This window comes from Puma concolor, chromosome B2 (genome assembly GCF_028749965.1).
Source record: "Puma concolor isolate L17-30 chromosome B2, mPumCon1.1.hap2, whole genome shotgun sequence".
Taxonomy (NCBI): domain Eukaryota; kingdom Metazoa; phylum Chordata; class Mammalia; order Carnivora; family Felidae; genus Puma; species Puma concolor.
In genome coordinates this window covers 107,595,367-107,618,054 of record NC_141671.1, presented here as the reverse complement: position 1 = coordinate 107,618,054, position 22,688 = coordinate 107,595,367, and the positions used below count along the sequence as shown (strand labels likewise).

At 39.7% G+C, this 22,688-nt stretch overlaps 1 protein-coding gene across 2 annotated transcripts in view; it reads left to right on the top strand.

Moving 5' to 3' along the window:
• Positions 1–22,112, top strand: part of ROS1 (ROS proto-oncogene 1, receptor tyrosine kinase) — a 118,684-nt gene extending 96,572 nt beyond the window's left edge. For both annotated transcript variants that reach the window (XM_086707673.1, XM_086707674.1), the window contains exons 39-43: positions 815–912; positions 1,128–1,331; positions 2,278–2,412; positions 9,596–9,759; positions 18,624–22,112. In XM_086707673.1, coding sequence (XP_086563799.1) covers positions 815–912; positions 1,128–1,331; positions 2,278–2,412; positions 9,596–9,759; positions 18,624–18,934 — 912 coding nt within the window. In that variant the 3' untranslated portion in view covers positions 18,935–22,112. The remainder of the gene's footprint in view (positions 1–814; positions 913–1,127; positions 1,332–2,277; positions 2,413–9,595; positions 9,760–18,623) is intronic.
• Positions 22,113–22,688: the final 576 nt, after the last annotated feature.

Below are 22,688 nucleotides of genomic sequence, written 5' to 3'. Positions count from 1 at the left end.
GAGGAGTGATCTGTGACCTTGAACTAGAGTATTGTTAACAATTGCTAACAGATGGGGGTTCACCTGAGAAACAAGCCCATTGTCATGACTGACATTACAGTGTGACATTGGGCCAATGACTAAACTAGCTAGTACTGATTAAATTAGCATTATTACTACTTAGGACAGCAGCTACTATTTATTAAGTTGTTATATACCAGCCAGATTACATATCTTATCTCAAATCCTATATGGTCAGTGTTATTCCCATTTTACAAATGAGAAAGTTACGGGGCGCCTGGGTGGCGCAGTCGGTTAAGCGTCCGACTTCAGCCAGATCACGATCTCGCGTCCGTGAGTTCGAGCCCCGCGTCGGGCTCTGGGCTGACGGCTCAGAGCCTGGAGCCTGTTTCCGATTCTGTGTCTCCCTCTCTCTCTGCCCCTCCCCCGTTCATGCTCTGTCTCTCTCTGTCCCAAAAATAAATAAACGTTGAAAAAAAAAATGAGAAAGTTACTTAATGAATTTAACAATGTAAACAAGTTCACGCAACTAGTAAGTACCAGAACTAGGTTTCAAATCTTGGTCTGTATGACCTGACACCCTGAGATCTTTCCAATAAAGATCCGATATTGCTTCTGCTTAGTAAAAATAGTCTTATTTATGTTTATTTCAGTAGAAAGTATATAAACCTAGTTCTTTTACTCCTTATTTGAATTCTTGTAACCATAACTAAAAATACCTTTGAGACATCACATATGTGTGTGTACATATGTATATGTATATGTTTTGTACAAACTGTTAAAGCACCTGTAACTTTTCTTTCATTTCTTACAGTTTCATGGTCCTTTACTCACCTTGGTTGACCTTGTAGATCTGTGTGTGGATATTTCAAAAGGTTGTGTCTACTTGGAACAGATGCACTTCATTCACAGGTACAGTGATATTCTAGATACAAGGTTCCTACGGACATCGGCACAACAATTACCTGCAGTTTGGGTAAAACATGTAGGATAATTAAACATTTTCATTACTTCAAAATAGCAAACGTTTCCGTAAAAAGTCTCCCTTCTCTAAAGACCGACTTGGGTTACTTGTCTGATCTCTGGAACTTTATTCTTAGCATTATTAAATATAGCTTCTGCCATAGGGATCTGGCAGCTCGGAATTGCCTTGTCTCTGTGAAAGACTATACCAGTCCATCACGGGTAGTGAAGATTGGGGACTTTGGACTTGCAAGGGACATCTATAAAAATGATTATTATAGAAAGAGAGGGGAAGGCCTACTCCCCGTTCGGTGGATGGCTCCAGAAAGTTTGATGGATGGAATCTTCACTACTCAGTCTGACGTATGGTGAGTTTAACAGGACACGGAGAAATTTGGGCAGAACCACCCAATGTCAGGGCCAGAAGGGAATTTAAAAGGTCATCTAACCTGGTGAGACTATTCCTGGTTCTCAACATTTTCCCTTCTCACCCTAATTAGTTTTGATCCGTTGACTTACACGTATATGTGAAATATATACATTTACTTCAAGTATTTTATCACAGTCCAAAAGCATAGAGGCTATGACTAATACGAATTGGTACATATGAATTGATGTCCAAGTATATGTCCAAATGCCTACTCTTTTGGCATTTATGATCGTTAATTTATAGGTAGATTTTAAATCATGCATCTCAAAAACATTATGACATTGAGGAGGTTTGGACATCTCTTTAGTATTAGAATAGGATCCCTCATTTTTGCTTTTTGATCCCAAATCTTGATTAGAGCTACTCAAAATGTAAAGATTTGTTTAATGACTTTCAAGCTGAACTGGCCATGGACAAAATTGGTGATGAGATAAAATTGGTCCCCAGTGTGGCCAGTTCACATTCATGCCTTTCCCCTCCACGTTTACCAGCATTCAAAGTCAGGGAGAAAGGGGTGAACTGCTTTCTTGCTTATCCCCATGTGAGTCTGCATATTGATGCTATGCAAACCTTTAGTGGAGGTCTGTGGTGCAGTTTCAGCTGGGGAGAAGGAAAAAATGTGTGTGTGTGTGTGTGCGCGTGTGTGTCCCCACTAAGCCTTCCTATCACCTATCACCTTTGAAGTATTGCTAGTAGGCAGTTGCTTTTTCTACTTTTTCTTGAGGTCAACTTGCTTTTAAGTCTCCCATTTGCCTTTTATGGGGCCAATAATGCCAATCACAAAGTAGACCCGGATAGCCCCAGGAATAGTTACATTGGAGAAACTACTGTAAACATGATGCTTGTAGTAAGTAGAATTAAAGTCAACTCTTTAACATCCTTAGGTCTTTTGGAATTCTGATTTGGGAGATTTTAACTCTTGGTCATCAGCCTTATCCAGCTCATTCCAACCTTGATGTTTTAAACTATGTGCAAACAGGAGGGAGACTGCAGCCACCGAGAAATTGTCCTGATGATTTGTAAGTTACTTATGCTAATATAAACACCTAAAAACAACAACAAAACCACATGTGCCTATGCAATCTTATGCCTCATTGGCATGGTATTTTAAAATAAAAACTGGAATTTGGATATTTGTGTTGTCTACATCAAATGTAAGTTGATTGTAACATTTAATTTACTAAATACATGATGGTCTCTTTTATATATATCCATGATATTTCATTTCAGAAACAAAATTTAGAAGCATAGAATATATTTATACTTTTGAGAGATGAATCCTAATAAATAAATAAAAGGCTTGTGTGTGTATTTATATACACACACATACTCATTTGTCTTTGGAAGATCTAATTTGGCTAATATCTTTATTTGCATATTAAGAGATTCCATCAAAGAGGAATATATTGTTTAAAAGTTGGATTGCCTTTGTTGGTGCAGCTGATATTGGGATATAGTACTACTAAAAGTTATACAGGTTGCGATCTATTTATGAACTTAGCTCAAAGTGACTAAGTATTAGTGATTCTATCAAACTGATCCTGGCTCCTCTTGAAGTCTAATAATTCATGATTCTCAGGAGAGTAGGTGATTTTGATCTAATTACAAAAGAAAAATAAGCTCAGTTATTTTGCTGAGTAGTAATCTACCTTCTTGTGAAGAACGTCCGCAGAAATAAACAAGTTTTGAAACTTTTTCCAAGACATGTTTGGAAAGGAACAAGTACTGAACAAGTATAAACTCTTCTGTTATGTGCACAGTACCATGCCATGCATTGTCTGGAATACATGGGTGTCTAACTAATGGCCCCAGGGCTTCAGCGTCTCAGAATGTATTTTGAAGGAGAAGAAACACACATGGAACAGTTGGATAACAAGCCAACACGTAATAAAGTGCTAAACTGTGTGGTACAGAGAAGTGCAAAAGGAATTAGCAGTATGCGGATACACACCGTGGTTGTATTGCCTTGACTATGCTGTGTTATTTTAGAGGATTATTCAGACTGGAGCCAAAAGATGATTAAGAACCTTGGTTGGGTGTTCTACTGGTGAATGGTTTTGTATTATTTAAATCTTCCAGTCGGAATAAGAAGATTTGAGTCACTGCTTCTTTCTGATTTAGCTTTTACTGGGACATTTACAGGGAGATCAGACGTACACATACCTGACCAAGTTTGGCGACAGTGCTTAAAAATGATTTGTGATCCTTTTGGGGGAGACAGAAAAAATTCTCAAAATTAGAAGTAAGAAATTATACAAAAATGGAAAGCCTTTGACCTAGGGCTTGAGGAAATCCCCAGCATACCTAAGCATGAAATACATTTTTATTAGGTAGCAAACTGACCACTGCTGTGCAGCTCTTACATATCTGCCAAACGCTCAGAAATTTTCCCCAGAATTTCAATTGCACAAAATTTGCATTATCCCGTTAGAATTTTATCTGGCCTCTTTCCCCCCTAGAGGGTACCTCATCACAATGACGCAATTTTATTGGATAGACAGTTTAGGATTCAATCACAGAATTCTACATTTTGATTGATGCAAATCATACCTACCTTTATTATGGGGAGGATGGAGGTGGATGATTACATGGCGGTTGTGGAGCAGAAAAACGTAGGTATGTTGGACTTTGCCCAAATGGATCCCAAAACGCAACTAGAAGGAGGAGGAAGAGATCCTAGAAAATTGCTTAGAAGAACATTCCTGTTTATAGGCAGAAACATATACTCTACACAACACTGATATTATATGTTTATAAAGCATATGTTTATATAGCTTATATAAATATATAACTTAATATTCTACATAACTTTATCTTGACTAATTCATTGGTTGAACACATTATTGCTGTAACTTTATAAAAATATAGTTTCCTTAAAGCCAAAATTTTCCATTGTTGGTTTTGAAGTTCATTTGAACATCTGTGATTAAAAAGTCAACAATGCTCCCAGCCACCCCCACCCCCCCCACCCCCGAGTGTTACATGCTCTCAGAGCCCTGGGAAGGGTTAAGGATCTGTTGCCAACCAGGAAAACAAGCTGTGCTAGGAAATGGATCTCTCAGCCATGCCATTCAATCTGGCCGTGGCCTTAAGTTGTCATGATAAAGATTAACTACTCTCCTTAGAGTACAGAGGGAACTGATTTTTATTTGAAGCAGTTCTCTGAGATCACAGGCCCAGCTTAGAGGGTTGAAAGTCTTCACTGAGCCATGCTGCACCTTCCATTCACTGCCTAAATGCTCAGCACCTGGATGCACTCTGGGTCAGGTGAGTCCATACAGGGCCACGTTGTGCTCAGCTATTAATGGAATGCAGGAGTTCAGAGCATTCCTGCCCTTCTTTCCGTAGCCTGGGATGTATGGTGGAAAGCCCAGTCCTCAGTACTCTCTTCAACTTTCAGTTTGCACAACAGCCACACCACTCTTGAGAAGAAACGGGATCAAAGGGCAACCTACTTCAAGTGCGAGCTCTTTGGGGTTCTGTGATGGATGTATCAGAGGGGCAACTGGAATTACTGGAGGGTCTCTCATATGTAGGAGGCAACAATGGGATAACATGAAGGTTCACCATCTTATTTTTACCTCTTAAAAGATATGTACATTTAGATGCTAGCTGGGTCTCTCTGGGATTGGGCATAGTGAGTAAGAGAATACTTACAAATCTGTATTTTATGTGCTTTGTTTCAATTCCTATGGAATTCATCCCCTTAATACTGAAAGAAGATATGAAATTTTCATCTGTTGAATTTTGATTGCTTTATGAATTCAAGGACTTTAATACTCACAGAGACCAATAATGCACATGGCTAATGAGTCTCATGCTATTTTAAAAACCCATGAGGCGAGGAAGAGTAAAGGGTTGGCATAGTGAATGGAGGAATTTGAACTTGAACATTTAGCCAAGTGAGATATTTCAAGTATGAGTGAGTATTTTACCTAGCTAGAAAAACCAGGGTAGGGAAATTTTTACAAAGTGAATGACCTGTAAATTTATTTTAAGTAACATTCTCGAAGATTTGTAACTAAAACTTAGTACAGGTATCGAATACATGATATTGAATTGTGACAAGTGCATATTTGTGAGGGAAGACCAGATGCCAAACGTATAGTTGTTGTTATTAATTTATCTGAAAGATATTAGAGATCCAGTTTTTAAAAAAGTTTTTATTTGTTTATTTTGAGAGTGAGTGAGTGTAAGCAGGGGAGGGGCAGAGAGAGAAGGAGAGAGAGAGAGAATCCCAAGCAGGCTCTGCACTGACAGTGCAGAGCCTGATGTGAGGCTCAAACCCATAAACCTCGAGATCATGACCCGAGCTGAACTCAAGAGTGGGATGCTCAACCAACTGAGCCACCCTGGCACCCTAAGTAATCCATTTTTTAGAAGCTGTTAAATTCATAAAAGCCTTTTCATTCCATTGCCAGCTTAATGCTCTTTCAGAGCACAGGTTGTACGCTTTACTTTTAAATAGCTGTTGCTTTATAAAGCTCCTCTTTTCTTAATCTAGAGCAATTCCATGTTCATTCCTGGATGGTGGGAGAGGAAGATTTGATATACTATCAGGTCATATATTTTTGCCATCAGAAAGTTTAGAATAATGATTGGGTTCAATGTAAATGAAAGCATCCATAGAAGAAAGACAAGAGGAAAGTCTGTTTAAATACTTTACATGGATTAAACAAGAGACTGAAGTTTTGGAGGGTAGTGTGAGTGGATGACAAACAGACTAGCTAGGTCTGGCAACCGAAGGGATGGCTTTCTTCCTTCCACTCTCCCTCCTTCTCCCTTTCCTTGTTCTGTCTCACTTTTTAAAAAAGTTTATTTATTTATTTTGAGAGAGAGAGAGAGGGAGAGAGAAGGCAAGGGACAGAGAGAGAGAGGGAGAGAGAATCCCAAGCAGAATCTGGTGTGGGGCTTGAACTTGGCAACCGTGAGATCATGATCTGAGCTGAAACCAAGAGTCAGACGCTTAATTAACTAAGTTACCAAGGCGCCCCATTTCTTGTTTTGTCTTTTCTCTCCTAAATAATCTTCATTAAGTATCTTGAGTCCTTTGTAGAAACGAGACACCTTATAAATAAATAAGTAAAAAAACTCCATAACTAAAATATGGCAAGTCTTGAAAGATTCTACTTACATTTTGGCAATAACTTTGAATCACAACTTTATTTTCAGAAGGGATATGATTCCTGTGGTGAATTAGACTTTCTCCTCTCAAGATTCTACTTTAAATATTGGTTTAAATTTCATGATTCCATATAAGTTGTCCTATTTTATGTCAGAGTCCAATCATCCTTCATTCAAATCTTTGTATCATCCCTATTTTTAAATGAGAGGTTATAAAAAATATGTAAAAGGTAGGTTCTCGGCTGTGATTCTCATTTTTAAGAAATAGAGTCAAGTTTCACATTCTGTATCCAGAATGTAAATTCCTTGTAATATATGTGAAGTTGTCAGATGAATACTGGAAAATCGACCAATATTCGATTTCCCCATAATACTCTGATTTTGAGTACTAACTCTGACCTGAAGTGCTTGTCAAGAAATGAGACAGAAGTGGACTTTGCACCATACTATAAGGGAATGGAGATTCCATTATAATTTCTAACATAGACACTAGCTGCTTTGAGTACAGTACCTGTAATGATTTCTTGGTCATTGTCATCTAGTGATTGGAGACATCCTTACTCTACTACCATTGCCATTACCTTAGTCCATACCTTCATGATCTCTCACTTTGTCTTCTTTAATAACTTCTTTGCTTCTAACTTTCCCCTCTACAATTCACTCTCCACATATATCAGCTGGAGTAACTTCTTTAAGAATTTAAGATCATGCCTTCTTAAAAACCTTCAACAGCTTCCCATTGTAGTGCCATAAAATCCAACTCCTAGTCTGGCCTGTGAGACCTGCATGATTTCTCCTTCCTCTTCCGATCTCCTCTCTTAACACTCTCCCCCTCCAATGACTGCTCTTCGGCCAAGCTGGCTTTCTTTCAGATTCTAAAATGAGCCATGTTCTTTCCTAATTTAGGAATTTACACATGTTTTTCCCTCTTCTAATGTGTTCCCTGACTCCCATCCCCACCCTATTCCCGTGACTAGCATCTTATTTTCCTACGAAGTTCTTTGGCTTAAATGTCACCTTTTCAGAGTGTCCTTCTGACAGCAACTTACTAAAAATGTTCCATCTCAATTAGATCTCACATTTGTTCTCTTTAGTACTTTTTTTAGAACTTGTAATTTGTAATTGTATAGTAATCTGTTGATATAGTAGTACTAATATTTTTAAATACTTTCCATCTTACATTTCTTTACCAGCTTTTCTCTCCCTGTCTCCAATATGCCTTCTAGCTTCAGAGAGTAAGAAAAAAAAAAAAAAAAAAAAGCAGGTACTTGACCTTTTTAGTAAATCAGTAGACTTGAAAGCCAGGTTTGGAGGAAGGCGTGGTTATCTAGAATCCTTTAGCTTCTTGTTAGTATGCTAAATGCCAGGTTTGAATGACTAGAACCTATAATTCTATATAAGGATAATCTAATTAAAAAGAGGGAGTAGTAGAAGCCCATTTCTTCGAAGCCCTAAGGAAGTGTAGGAAGAAGAGACCTTGATAGAGGTCGGAGGGTGAAGATGTTGGATATCTAGGTCCTGAAAAACCTTCTGTGTAAGCTTCAGTTAGACTAAAGGCGGAAAACTGCCCACCTCTCCCAATTTGGGAGGATGGCAAGTTGATCATTGAGCTGGGGACTCCCCACCCAGCCTCATCCCATTGACATGGAGACCCAGCATCATGAGTAAGGTAGAAGGGCATGTCCAGACAGAGAAGGTCAAGTTGCACTTCCCATCTTCCTTTGTTTCCCATTCAGCATGGACATTTTGTTGAAAGCTAGACATTAGGGCAAGGAGCATCCTTTAGTCACACAACAGAGACAGGTAGGGATTCCCTGGGTCTTGTCAGCATATACAGGGCATGAGGCAGTCTCAGAGATGGTTATGGTTAGAGAGAGGAAAGGGAAGACCAGTTCACGGGGCGGGGGTGGGGGGGTGGGGGGGAGCTGAAGGATACAAAGGTAAAGAAATCGGAGACTGCAGATAGCAGCTGATGCCTGCAGAATGGGCCAGACCAGTCACTCCTTACTGAATTCCTGATCATTCTATTCTGAGACCAGCAATGATCTGGAGGGCACAGTGCAGTCCAAAGAATTTTTCACTGTGCCATCATAAGTCACGTAAGACTTTCACCCAACATATATCCTGCCACCATCTTTTAGAAGAGGACAGAGGGAGTAGGAATAGACTAAAATTAGAGGTTGATTTATTATCCAGAAAAGACTGAGCATTACCTAAAAAGATTGTTTAAAATATTGAATTGCACCAGGTTTTAAATACCATTGTATTTAACGAGGTTAACTTTTTTCCTTCTAGGTGAGGGCTCTAAGAAAGACCTAATTAGTAGCAGACAATATAAAAAAACTACATTTTTTTTCCAGCTCATATGAGTTGTAGTGAGATAAATTTTTGTCACCTTCTTACATTTACCATATGTATTTCTATGAGGACAACCACATCCCTAGCTCTTTATATACTCCCAGTATATAATAAGTTTCCAAGTCTTTGGTGAATGAATGAACACAGTTAAGAGTGTTACACAGATATTTCTTAGACAACTGTTAAGGAAAAAATAATGTTTAATAAACCAGCTACTAATGTCTGAGGAAACTGAGTCTCTTACTTAACTTGACAGTATAATGAGGAGTTAAAAGCATTCGAACTGAATGTGGTTTCTACCTCGGGTTCTGCCGCTAGAGATCTATGTGGTTTAGAGTAATCTTAGATTTTGTTCTAGATATCAATGTATGAATGTAAAGTCTTCATATTCTTCAGTAATTTCTATAGCTGTTAGTGCCCTTACGTGTTAAGCAGTCATTTTCCAACAATCTAATTTATTTATTTATTTATTTGGGTTAATGACTGTTCAAAGTAATGGCTTTTTGAAAGAAAGGTGTTATCTAACAAAGGTAGTAATATTGGAAGACACTATTAAGTGGAAACCAAAGATTTTGTTCTGGCTTATTTATACTAATTATGGAAAACTGGCAATAACTGAAATTTGTTGCCTTCTGAAATGACCTTACCTGGGTTATCAGTACTGGTTGCCTAATGATCTCCAATCACCACTTATTTTTGTGCCTTTACCTGTGTATCCAGGTGGAATCTGTTGACCCAATGCTGGGCTCAAGAACCTGACCAAAGACCTACTTTCCACAGAATACAAGATGAGCTTCAGTTATTCAAAAATGTTTCCTTAAATAGTATTTCTCAACGCAGAGAAGAAACAGACCCCAGTGGAGTCATAAATGAGGGCTTTGAATGTAAGTTTGATTCTTTTTCAGAATTTTCTGGTTTTCTCTCTAGTCTGAACTGAACAGGTTAAAATGGGGGTATATATATACATAGAAGACATTTTATGGTGAGGAAGAAGAAGAATATACTGGTACTATGTATTCATTGTACAGTCTTTGGAAATTATTATGATTTCTTTATTAAAAAAATTTTTTAGAGCGTGGCAATGCACACACACGCATGCATGTGCGGGGGAAGGGCAGAGGGAGTGAGAGAGAAAAAGAGAGAGAGAACCTTAAGTAGGCTCCATGGTCAGCACAGAGCCAGAGTCAGGGCTCAATCCCATGACCCTGCAACCAAGACCTGAGCCAAAATAAAGAATCAGATACTCAACTGGCTGAGACACCTGCATGGCCCTGGAAATTATTTTGAATTGGGCACTAAATTAAAAAAAATAGTAAAGAATAGTGACATGGCCCCTGGACTTTACAATCTCAGATAGTAAGGAGGAGAATGAACATGTTAGACTATATTCTCATGAGATCTATTTTCCTTCCCCTCCACCCCTCATACCCGTTTCACCCTCAAGTACAGAGCTGAGTTAATTATAGACTGTTAGTTGATGGTACATCATGATCATTGGTGTATGCAGGGCTTCACTCCTGTTTGTTTGTTTAGTCCTTTTATCTCCCTCTTCTCCTGTTCTAGTTTCTCCCTCCTCTTGCCAGGCAACCATTCTAGTGTCTTTAATGTGCATCTTTTCATTTGTATGTTTTGCTACAAAACGCGTACTGTTTTGTACACACAGATACTATTGTGTTTGTAAAGCTTCTCTTCTTTTTCGTTGAACACTATGTTTTTAAGACCCATCCGTGTTGCTGTGCGTATGTCAAATCGTTGGCTTAGGAATTTTGCTAGGATTATTGTAGTGGCTCACGCCTTGTGAAGGTCTAGTCTGATACCACAATTTTAGGAACTTTGTAAATAAGGCAATGATCCTTTGGAACCATTCAACTGGGATAGACAGACTAACCTTTTTTAGTTCAGTGAAAAGCACAAAATGGAATTAAAATGCAGCAGTCACTTAATTCATTTTCAAAATCAGATTTATCATACCTTTGTGTACGTGGCTGCAGAAAACTGAATTGTCAAATGATCCTCTCCAGCTGCTCTAGAACTCCTTCCAGCTATTAAATGTTCGCAGGGCCCTTTGTGAATGCAGACATTTTTGCTTAAAAATAAAGCTGGCAAGATGGACCATGAGTCAGAAATCTCTCAGCAATCAGGCCTCTTAGTGTTTGTGGTAACTGATTACAAGAGTCTGAAGACCGACGTGGAGTCGGGCGTGAGACCTCTGTGGAGTGATGCACTTGACTAATAAATAGCAGGGAAGAATAAGCAGCACAGGGTGAACATCTACTTGTCTTGTGTGCTGTATTTCTGAATACGTATTTGGGGTAAATTAGGATCCATGACATGCATGGAAATAAAACTGGTGGTTTGGCTTCTTTAACATGAATAGCCAAGCAACAGACTGGAAAGGGCTGTGCTTGTCTTGAGCGGGCGTCGTAACCCTTGTCAGCTGAGCCTTCTTCATGGTCTCACATGGGCTGCACCTGTCTTCTCACCTCCAGTGACCGAGCCCTGAGGGGTTACGACTGCTGCAGCGGCCCCAGCCTTTTGGGGGTTTCTGTACAGACACGTGCCTGGGTGACGATCACACAGGATAAGGAAAAACAGATTGTAACCCATTCTAGACACTATCAAGTCCTTCTCATTTTCTAAGTGTTTACTTAACGTATTTTTCTAAATGCAATTCGGTAAGAATTTTGAAAAATTATTTCAACAGATACTTACTGACTTGTTGCAAGGCATAGTGTTAAGCACCTACATTTGATGTATTCCAGTGGGTTTGCTTTAAGGAAAAAAAAAGGAGGCAAGAATATTTCTTTCCCTTGAGAAACTTTAGAGTCAGTTTCTTTAACTTTGTATATAAAGTTTAATAGGAGTGCTGCTTTCATTGGCTCTCCTTGTCATAGGATGATGTCTCTATCCCTAGTGTTTTGCTGACGCCATTTGAACCTGCTCTTGCCTGGCCTCGTTCTTACTTTTGGTACCCTCACAACTAGATGACTGCTCTTACTTCTGCAAGCAGCACTTAACTGATAAGACTCAGATTTGAATTTGTTTGTGAATATCCTTTTAGTAGACTTCCCAAAATTAAGCACAACTATTATCTTTTTAAGGGCTTAAAAAATAGTTTCTATGTTATTTTACGTCAATCGTCAAAATGACTCCTGAGTCCTTTCCAGTTTTCCTCTGAACTTCTCCAGCAATTGCTCATAGTAACTCCTCTTGCTATATTATTTTATAACTGTGTCTACATTTTAAAGATCTTTGTTATGAAAGTGATTTTTGTTTATTGTTGAAAAGCATATAACATGATCTAAACAGACTAAAAAGCAAAGTCTCCTACTTCCTCCCTATTCTTACTCTCTGATGCTAGCCATAGTTAGCAATTTGGTTATATGCTTTTAGATATTTTATAGGCATATACAACCATTGACAGAAATGTTCATTTATATATATTTATATATGTATTGGCTGGATTTAGAGATAAAATTTATGTAATCTAGAGAAATGAGTGGGATATAGATTCTCTGGTCAGTTTTTATACTTTGTTTTTCTTATAAGTGAGATGATGTGTAAGGATTCAGGGAGCGATGACTTTATGCTATATCTTTTTCAGAAAGCCAGGAGGCATTCTCTATTGCCATTGAGAGGGAATCCATGTTCTGTGGGCCTCCAGAGGAGGGATGCCAAATCCATACTGTGTGTCAGAGAGTCAATAAAAGCCACTGGGAAGAGGTTATTTCCAAGCTGAGTTTTGCAGGGAGGTCAGAAAAATAATATTTCAGGGTGGAAGGAACAATATGTAGAAAGGCAGGGGATAACAGTGAATGGGGGTGTTCACAAAACTGCATGTAGTTTATCACACGGGGTGGGGGGGAATGGCAAGTGATGAAATTGGAGGGATAGTGGTTGTACATAAATAACCAGGTAAAAAATTGGAAATTAATGGAAGCTGAATTAATGAATGATAATAGGTGTAGAGAGGAGGAAATGAAGGCCAGAGGTAGATGTTATAATACTTGGCATCTAATTGAGTGACAGAGAGAGGAGACAATGGTGAGTCCCAGTGATTTGTGAAAGTACGTAAAGAGTAGTGCTGTTTCCAAAGATGGGGGGCATAGCAGGAAGAATAGCTTTGCACGTGTTTGGTTGGAGTTGGTTGTGGGATAAGTGAAGAAGCCTAGTATTCAGCTGAAAGGTCTGTCCTGTAAATATAGGTAGCTGAAGTCAAGGGTATAGATGAGGTCATTCAACGAGGGTGTATAAAATAAGAAGAGAGGTGAACGGTGGATGGGACCTAGGAACAGCCAATAAATATATTAGCGACGGACAAAGAAAGATGGTGGACCGAGAGAAGCCAGAAGAGGACAGGAAGGTCATAAGAGAGTATTGTCAAATCCAAAAGAGAGAGGCTCATGAAGGAGGGAGTGGTCAAATGCTGCAGAAGTAAAGAGTTCCAGAGGGCTGTAAGGATTTTACAGTTGACTTGTATTTTAAATCTCACTCTTTACTTATGGAATCCTTTCCTTCTAACGTGTGCGACAGTCTATAAAAATCATAGAGGCTGCCATGATGGGTTTAGGAGGGCCCGAGATCTGAGCTTTACCTTAGCCTCTACCAGAAGTCTCTATGAACATTTAAGACCTTTTTACTGTGTTGCATTACGTAGCTCATCCGTGAGGCCGAGATAAGTAACAATGCTCACATTAAATACGTAGAACAAAACTTTTTTGGGGAATGGCTTTTAATTGTCATAGTAGCTAATCTTATTTTAGTACTTTTTATGTGTCATTCACTGTGCTATGTGGGTTAACTCGTTAAATCCTCACAATAGCCCTATGACATGGATATTATTATATCACCATTTTATAGATGAGAAGACTGAGGTTTAGCAACCTGCCAACGGTCATACTGCTGAGGTGGGGCTGGTATATGGCTTCTGTTCCAGAACCTTTGCTCTCAGCCTTCACAGAGACATGGCTGTGGTGAGGAACATACCCACACACTTTCCCCAATTTGTTATTAATAGTGTGCTGGGCAGCTAGGTGTAGTGAAAGAACTTATGACTTGTGGCTTGCTAGAAAAGATACACCAGTTTATCCTGGTTATTTAGATGCCACATGGTTGGCAGAGTGAATTAAAATTTTAAATAATGTTCAAAAAACAGAAGCAGACAAACATGCACAATAACGAAGCAGGAAGAGCTTAACAGGGAATATAACCAAACTTGGATAATTTAGCCAGAAACAAGCAATTCTGTGCCAGGACAGAAATTCAATTTTAGTAGAAGAGAAATTCTTATTCCGTTATTTACAATGAATGTAAATCCAGAAGATAAGGAATGGAAAGGGATATGGGAATCACTAAAGTTTTTGGTTGTGGAGATACGACTGAGCAAAAGGGGCAGAGAGAAGAAATAGACTGCCAGGCAGAGTTTGCATATTTGCAAAGGATAGAAATCACAAAACAGTGCCTTCAAGGGAAGCCTAAACTTAATTACCTTTTTTTTTTTTTTTTTTAAATTTTTTTTTCAACGTTTATTTTTGGGACAGAGAGAGACAGAGCATGAACGGGGGAGGGTCAGAGAGAGAGGGAGACACAGAATCGGAAACAGGCTCCAGGCTCTGAGCCATCAGCCCAGAACCTGACGCGGGGCTCGAACTCACGGACCGCGAGATCGTGACCTGGCTGAAGTCGGACGCTTAACCGACTGCGCCACCCAGGCGCCCCAACTTAATTACCTTTTTAATAAGAGAGAATGTGTTTAATAATAGTTTACTGCCCTGCAGACTGCTGGGCATATTTAGCAAAGCAGGAAGATGTCGTCTGTCTTGACTGTTATTACTGGAGATACATAAGAAGATAAGAAAGTCATTGGAAAGACTTTTTTTGGGAAAAAAAGGGGGGGTAGGCTTACAAGGAGCAATAATACCATGCCTATCCTATGGTCCTACTGACCTAATGGGGTAGAGAGGGGATAGGGAGAGAAGATTAGTAACGTATCTGGGCATCTAGTAAAAATATCCCAGTGACTTCATCCAAACATTTTTGTAAACATCACCTCATCAGTCCCAGAGAGTTCTACAGGAAACAAATCTAAATGCTCCTCTGCTGTTCTAAACATAGCCAGTCAGCCGGCATATGTCTCGTCTGTAAATACCCTGTCTTGCTTGGAAGTCTTTATTTTAATATTTCCCTCTTAAAGAAAGACTTGCTGAGCACATGCTATCTTTGCTCAGGATCTCTGCTTTAAGGTCTGAACTGCGGGCTTTCTATTTCGTTTTCAACAAAAATAAACAAACAAAACACCCTCCTCCCCACCATCTTTCATAAGTTCTTTATGCAATAAGATGTACTAATTGCTGAAAGCTTGCCAGGGTCAAGTTACTAAATATTGCTCTAAGTACTATAAACCAGTGGAGTAGTTAGCTAATGATTTTTCTTTGACACACGGTGCCAGAATTTGTAAGAAGAGTTTATTTGCCTTGTATAAAAATTGTTTTTGAAATAACAAGAGGCAAAAAAAAAATTTAACTCATGTATTGGTAGAAAGTTTCCCAGTATGCTATTTAATGAATTAAACTTAAGAAAATGAAACGTCTGATAACATGAGCAGTTAGACCTATATTGTAGTTTTAGTTTTGAAGTTTTCTAAACTTTCCTTTAGCTTAATTTATTTTTTATTTTATTTTTTTTGTTTACTTATTTTTGGAAGAGAAAGAGAGACAGAGTACCAGCAGGGGAGGAGCAGAGAGAGAGGGAGACACAGAATCCGAAGCAGGCTCCAGGCTCTGAGCTGTCAGCACAGAGCCCGACATGGGGCTTGAACCCATGAACCACGAGGTCATGACCTGAGCTGAAGTCAGACGCTTAACCGACTGAGCCACCCAGGTGCCCCTAGTCTAATTTCTTTAAGCCCTTCAGGAACATCCTACTTTCCTCAATCTGGGTCACTGGACTATTTAGAGTTAAATCTATTATTTCTTCCTATCACTTTTTGATATTTTTGATTGCTATTATCATATGTAGGAAATTATTCTTATGAGTTTCTCAATGGCTCTTAGTACACATTGACCATAATCATAACAGCAGGATGCTTCCATAGATATTCAGCACTTAGGCATTAACGAACCTTGGCACCTGATAAAGTTATTTCTATGGGAGAGATATTTTATAACACTACGTGACTATCCGTGTGGTTTGCAATATGCTATGATGATGTTTGAAGGATGAAGAGGAACATGAAATGATGGCAAGGAGTCTGTGAGCCTGTAGCTCAGCCATTGTGTCCTTCAGCCCAGTGGGAAGTTCTGCAAAAGAAACATGCACCTAGTAAGAGCAGGGACAGAGTTCACAAGCTCTTACAATAAGATAAGCTTCGCAGGTCAGGTTTGAAACTTGATAAATATGCGGATCCGTTAAATTCCATTGGCAAAAAGTAGGTATAATGGTGCCTCCCTTAGTCCTTTGAAGTTGTTTCTTGTCCTCATATTTCCACTTAAATTCATTCCAAATAAACCCAGCCTGGGTGTACATCAGGGCTAAATGCAGGTGTCACCTTCCTTAGCGACGCACGTTTGGATGCTCTCTTGCTGGAAGGATGATAAGGACAAAGGAAGGAGCATCATCTGTGGCCTGAAATGTTTCTGATTTGTAAAATACGATATGTTCTGAAAGAACAGTAATATTTCTTTTTAAAAAACTTTTAATGGTTATTTTTGAGAGAGAGAGAACGAGTCAGGGGATGGGTCAGAGAGAGAGGGAGACACAGAATCAGAAGCAGGCTGCAGTCTCTGAGCTGTCAGCACAGAGCCCCTACGTGGGGCTTGAACTCATGGACCATGAAATCATGACCTGAGCTGAAGTCAGATGCTTAACCAACTGAGACACCCAGGCATCCCCAAGAACAGTAATATTTCTGATCATAAATTTTTCTTTTAGGTACTGACACTCAGAAGTTGAAAAGCAGTGATCAAAAACCATCCCCATAATACACATTTATATATTTATGTTTAGATTGTGTATTTGTCCCTTTTGATTACCTAGAATCTTGTGAAATGTTTCAGAAGCTCTGCTGTTAGGTTTCAGCAAGAATTCTTGTACTTTTCTCTGTAAAAAGGTCAGTCTTTAAGTAAAGAAGACAAAATAATATGAGCATAATTGTGAAGAAGGCCGATTACCCTCTGGCTGCCCATTTTTCTGCTGCCGCCCTGACCCCACACACGCATGTCCAGAGTCTGTCTTTCAAGGACTCCTACAGGGCACACTGCCCACCCACCTGATTCCTCCTCACAGAGAACAGCAGCTCTGCCCTCCCACAGGGGAGGGTGAATATGGGGACACAATCTGGATTCAAATTACAGCTGTGTGACCTTGGGCAAATTATTTAGCCCCTCTGTGCCTCAGTTTCCTTAACTGTTAAACGGGGATAATACTAGCATTTATTTAATAGAAGAATGAGTAAATATATGTATATAGTTTATTTTATTTATTTATTTATTTTTTTAATTAAAATTTTTTAAAATGTTTATTTATTTTTGAGACAGAGAGAGACAGAGCATGAACGGGGGAGGGGCAGAGAGAGAGGGAGACACAGAATCGGAAACAGGCTCCAGGCTCTGAGCCATCAGCCCAGAGCCCGATGTGGGGCTCGAACTCGCGGACCGTGAGATCGTGACCCGAGCTGAAGTCGGATGCTTAACCGACTGAGCCACCCAGGCGCCCCTATATGTATATAGTTTAGAACAGTGCCTGGTATGTAGTACGTGCTCTATGTTAACAACAACAATAATAATCACTATTATCTTTCATGTTATTTTCCTTTTCCCTCAACTCTGTCATCAAAACTTGCCAGGCCTACCCATTCCCTGTCAGCCCTATGAGGTCATAAGCATGCTGGTGTATCTCTTTGCTAATTAGTATTAACGCACCTTATCCCAGGGAGATAGTTGAGGGGGACCAGCCACACCAGTCCATACTTGGTGTTCTCCTTTCCTTGAATGTTCTCCCTCAGATATCCACGTGTCCAATTCTCTCACTTAATTCAGGTTTCTACTTGAATTTTACCTTGCTAGAGAGGACTTCGCTGACATTTCATCTAAAATAGCAGCCCCCTCCACCCCCACCATTATTTTCTCGTTCCGTTTTTCTGCCAAATTTTCCTTCATAGTGCTCATCACCCCCTGACATAGGCTTAGCTGTCTGTTAGTTTATTGTCTGTCTCCTCCCATCAGAATGTAAACCCCAAAGAGGGACAACTTTGTTTTGTCCATTCTTGCCTCATCGATACCTAGAACACAGCCTGGCACGTGGTAGGCATCCGATAAATATTATCTTAATAAATGACTAAATTACTTAATCTTCAATTTAAAGGGGGGTATTTTAGCCAGCGGGATGGAAACGTAAGCACTTCAGACAAAAAAGCCAACATAAGGGCACTTAATTCCTATCACCAAGGCGGTGACCTGTTCAGTTTGGTAGAGTTATCTTCTCTGAGCTCTCACCACCTTTTACATATTCCTTTATTACATACAGCACACCTTGTCGTCTATAGTAATGTTTCTGCTCCTCTACAAGACTATGATAGCTTCAAGGACAAGGAGCATGTCTTGCTTATTTTTGTATTCTCTTGGTGGCCCTCATAAATGCTTGCTGAGCCCATGCGTAAGGTTGGCATTGTTACAATTCCTGTACAGTCTGTATATTACAGATACAGAAGTCAAATAGATACTAGCGTAACTTTTACATTTTTTTTTCACAGATGAAGATGGCAGTGTGATCTGTTTGAATTCAGGTGACGTTACGTCAGTTGCTTTAATGGAAACCAAGAACCAAGAAGGGTTAAACTATATGGTACTTGCTACAGAGTGTAGCCAAGGTGAAGGAAATTCTGAGGGTCCTCTAGGCTCCAAGGAATCTGAATCTTGTGGTCTGAGGAAAGAAGAGATGGAACCACATGCAGACAAAGATATCTGCCAAGAAAAACAAGTGGCTTACTGCCCTCCTGGCAAGCCCGAAGGCCTGAACTATGCCTGTCTCACTCACAGTGGATATAGAGATGGGTCTGATTAATAGCTCTGTTTGGGAAATGCAGGGCTGAGATAAACACTCCCATTAAGTAGTCACTGAAAGAAAACCCTGGTAGAACGATAGATGTTGTGGTAGTCCATGACTCCAAATTAACACTGAAAAGTTCCTGAATTCCTGAATTCTTGGTTCCAAGAGCCGTTTGATTTCAACTGTGGCAATCCCCATAACAACTGCCTAACCTTCAGTAGAATTCTGACGTGAACCACTAAACATCGGAAAGCTTAGGAAGACTCAAGACTCTGGAAGGAAACTGCTCCCCTTCTCCCCTGAGGTCCCTTAGTCCGTTGCTCACCCTTCAGTCTGGGCTGCACCAGAAGCATCTTGGTTAGATGGGGAGAGACCAAATAGCTACGTTTAGGGACCTGAAGGAGGGCGATGAAGAGTGTGCTCAGGGGGCCGACTGAACTACAGATTATCCCCAAAGGATGTATATATATACATGAGGAAATGACTAAATAACTCTACATCTACAGAAGGAACCAGCATCTAGGACATGAGAAATCATTTGGAAAGCTATCACTATAAAATAATTGTCTTTATGACTACTCTAAAATACTTTGTATTTTGGAGGCTTGGAACAGTAGCTTCTATTGAGCATAGGACCATGAAGATCACTCTAAATCCTAAGGTTTAGCATTCCACGGACTTTGGGTTGTATAAAAAATAGCTCTGTGACTGTGTGCTGCTATGGAAATTCGCTAATATCGAGAATCGTTTTTATTTGCCACGTGTGTCTTACACATAAAATACTTACGATTACATTTAGTATCGAGTATCCCTAAATATAAATGACTATATGATGTTAATTTAAGCTCTATGATTTTTAAAAATACATGAAATAATACATATCGAAATGAGAGCTATTAAAAACATTTCTTCAGAGAAACACTCTGATTTAAAGCCAATCTTTTTTTTTTTTTTTTTTTTTTTGCAGTTACCCACTTAAATCTGAATGCCTCAAGTACTCTAGCAGCAACATTAATGAAAGCATTCTGTTTGTTATTCCACTGCAGTATACAGGATGCTTGCTAGATATAGAAAACACTTTGATTATAAAATTTGCTAAAAGCCACTCCTGAAAGAGGATCACCTATGCATCTCCACTTTGGATCATTTGGTTCATTTTGTAACTTGCTTACGGCCTGAGAAACTGCACGGATAATTGGCTGTGTGGTGAGGAACACAGGGAAGTCAATGTGTGAGTTCTGTGGCGAACAGCCCCCAAATAAAGGTCCAGGATCTGTGGCCCCTGCTACATCTGTTATTCCACTGAACGGGGCAGGATATTTTCTGTCTAATCTTCTGATGTTCTACTGGACATTTATCATTGTTTTTGATAGCCTGGCATATGACGCCCCTTCCCTTGTTGGAGAGCTCCTCCACCTTTATCTCCTGGGTGGGAGCTATGTTCCATTTGCTTCCCCAAGATCTCTTGCAGCAAGAAGGCAGGCATGTGACCCCCACCACTCAGACATCCCCACCACAAGCTTCTAAAATTGAGAGGTAAGGAAGCAAAGAAACAGGGACCACAGTGGTGGTTGGTGGCAACTGCAGCTGGTCTGATTCCTGGCATCCGGTGTCCAGGGCCAGGAGAGTCTGAAGAGCAAATCTGGAGCCTGGTGCTTCTAGCAGTCAGGGTAGCCAGATTAGACTGGTTCTGCTGTTTTGAGCCAGTGCTCCTGGCTCTGGTCTGGCTCTCAAGCCCTCTCTGGTGATTCTGTGAGTTACCCTCAGATCCTTTTAAGAAATGCTTTTCTTTTAAATCAACCAGAGTCTGTTTCTGTTGCTTGCAGCCGGGACTTTTGCTCCACCAGTGGTATGGACCTTTATTTTGGAAGACACAAAGAAGTCAGAAGTGTATAGAAGAATTGGATTTTCAGTCCATGTGCATCACAATTTGGACAACAGAGAAATTTATAGAATGTCTGAGGGGATATTTTTTGAGAGAGAGACAGAGAGAGCGAGCAGGGGAGGGGCAGAGAGAGAGAATCCCAAGAAGGCCCTACACTGTCAGCATGGAGCCCAATGCGCGGCTCAAACTCACAAACTGTGAGATCACGACCTGAGCCAAAATCACGAGGCAGATGCTTAACTGACTGAGCCATCCAGGAAGCCCGTCTTACCTTCATTTTAAATTGTTCAAGGAAAAGAAATAATTCATAAGGAAGAATGAGTTGCAAATGAAAAATATTGTTCGCAAACAACAACAAAACACAACAGAGAAAAACAGACTCATAATTATAGAGAACAAACTAGTGGCTGCCAGAGGGGAGGGGGGGAGAGGGATCGGTGAAATAGATGAAAGGGATTGACAGGTACAAAAAAGAAAAGAAATAAATGTTGTTAATGATTTAACATTGCCAACTGGACAAAGATTTACCTAGATAAAATGAATATGTTGATATAATTCTGATGAAATGCTTTACTTGAAACGCTCTTAAGACAAGAGCCTGTTCCTGGGCCCAGATGTGCTGTCTGTTGTTTACCCATACTGGTTTTGCCTGGCCTATTGGAACTCCTTACCTATTTTCTTCTTGTCTAAATCCCAGTTGTCAAGTAGGATCAGCTCATATGCCAAGTTTTTGGAAGGGCTTGTCCCTAACTCCTTCTCTTCTCCCTTCTCAGAATTACTGTTGTCCTTCTCATCTTCACATCTCATTTAGCAGTAACCACATTTATTTCCATCCAATTTCTATGTATCTTACCAACTGGAATAAATTGCAAGCTCTCTGAAGTCAAGGTGAGTCTTTTAACCCTTTGTATCTTCTCTAAGCCAAAATAGGTGTTCATGTTTAATGGATTAATTGGTTGATTTTCTCATCACCCTTTTACAACACATTTCATGACAAGTCTTTACTTGTAGCTTTTAGAAAGGATGCCAGAAAATTGGTCTAATGTCATGAGGGACTCAAGAGGATTCTTTTGATCTTGAGTCATCTCCTAAGACCTAGATAGAGTATAGAAGGTAGGAGACTGCTTTGTGGTTCAGATCAGACTTAGGCAAGTCCTGAAATTCTGGAAGCCCTTGAAATGATGGTGAACATATGCTAAAGGAGGCAAAAATTTATTTTACCACTATCAGTTTCTTCCCTGTCTCAAATGGCCTGTTATTCTCATAATGGCCTTTATGAGTGTGGAATAAATGTTAAGGTGCTCTTGACTTCTGTTTGACCTTCTTTCCTTGGTAAAATGAAAAGCCCATCTAATTTTGCTTTTTACAGTTGATCAGGGCTATAGTACGCCTGAACCAGATGACCTATCCCAATCCTTCCAGGCTTCTTCACAATCAGCAGAAGAATCAAGGGGCCAAAATATACCACCCAAACTCTACTGTAAATATTTTAGGGTATTTCCTTTCAACTTGTTTTGTTTCCTTCCCCCATGTGAGCTTATGTTCTTGGCTGAAGTAGTTCTATCTCTTCTGTTTTTGCTTTTGTTTTTCATTTAACATTACTGTGTATGCTTTCCCCTTACAATTTTTTTTTGTAAATGTTTCTAATGACTCCATAAAATCTCTTAGGATGGATATGTTGTGGTTTATTGCTCCCTTGTAGATCTGCTCATTCATTCATTCACTCATTCAATATTTTTTGTTTATTTATTTATTTGAGAGAGACAGAGATAGCACAAGTGGGGAAGGGAGAGACAGAGAGATAGGGAGAGAGAATCCCAAGCAGGCTCTGTGCTGCCAGTGCAGAGTCTGATGCAGGGCTCTCACGAAACTTTGAGATCATGA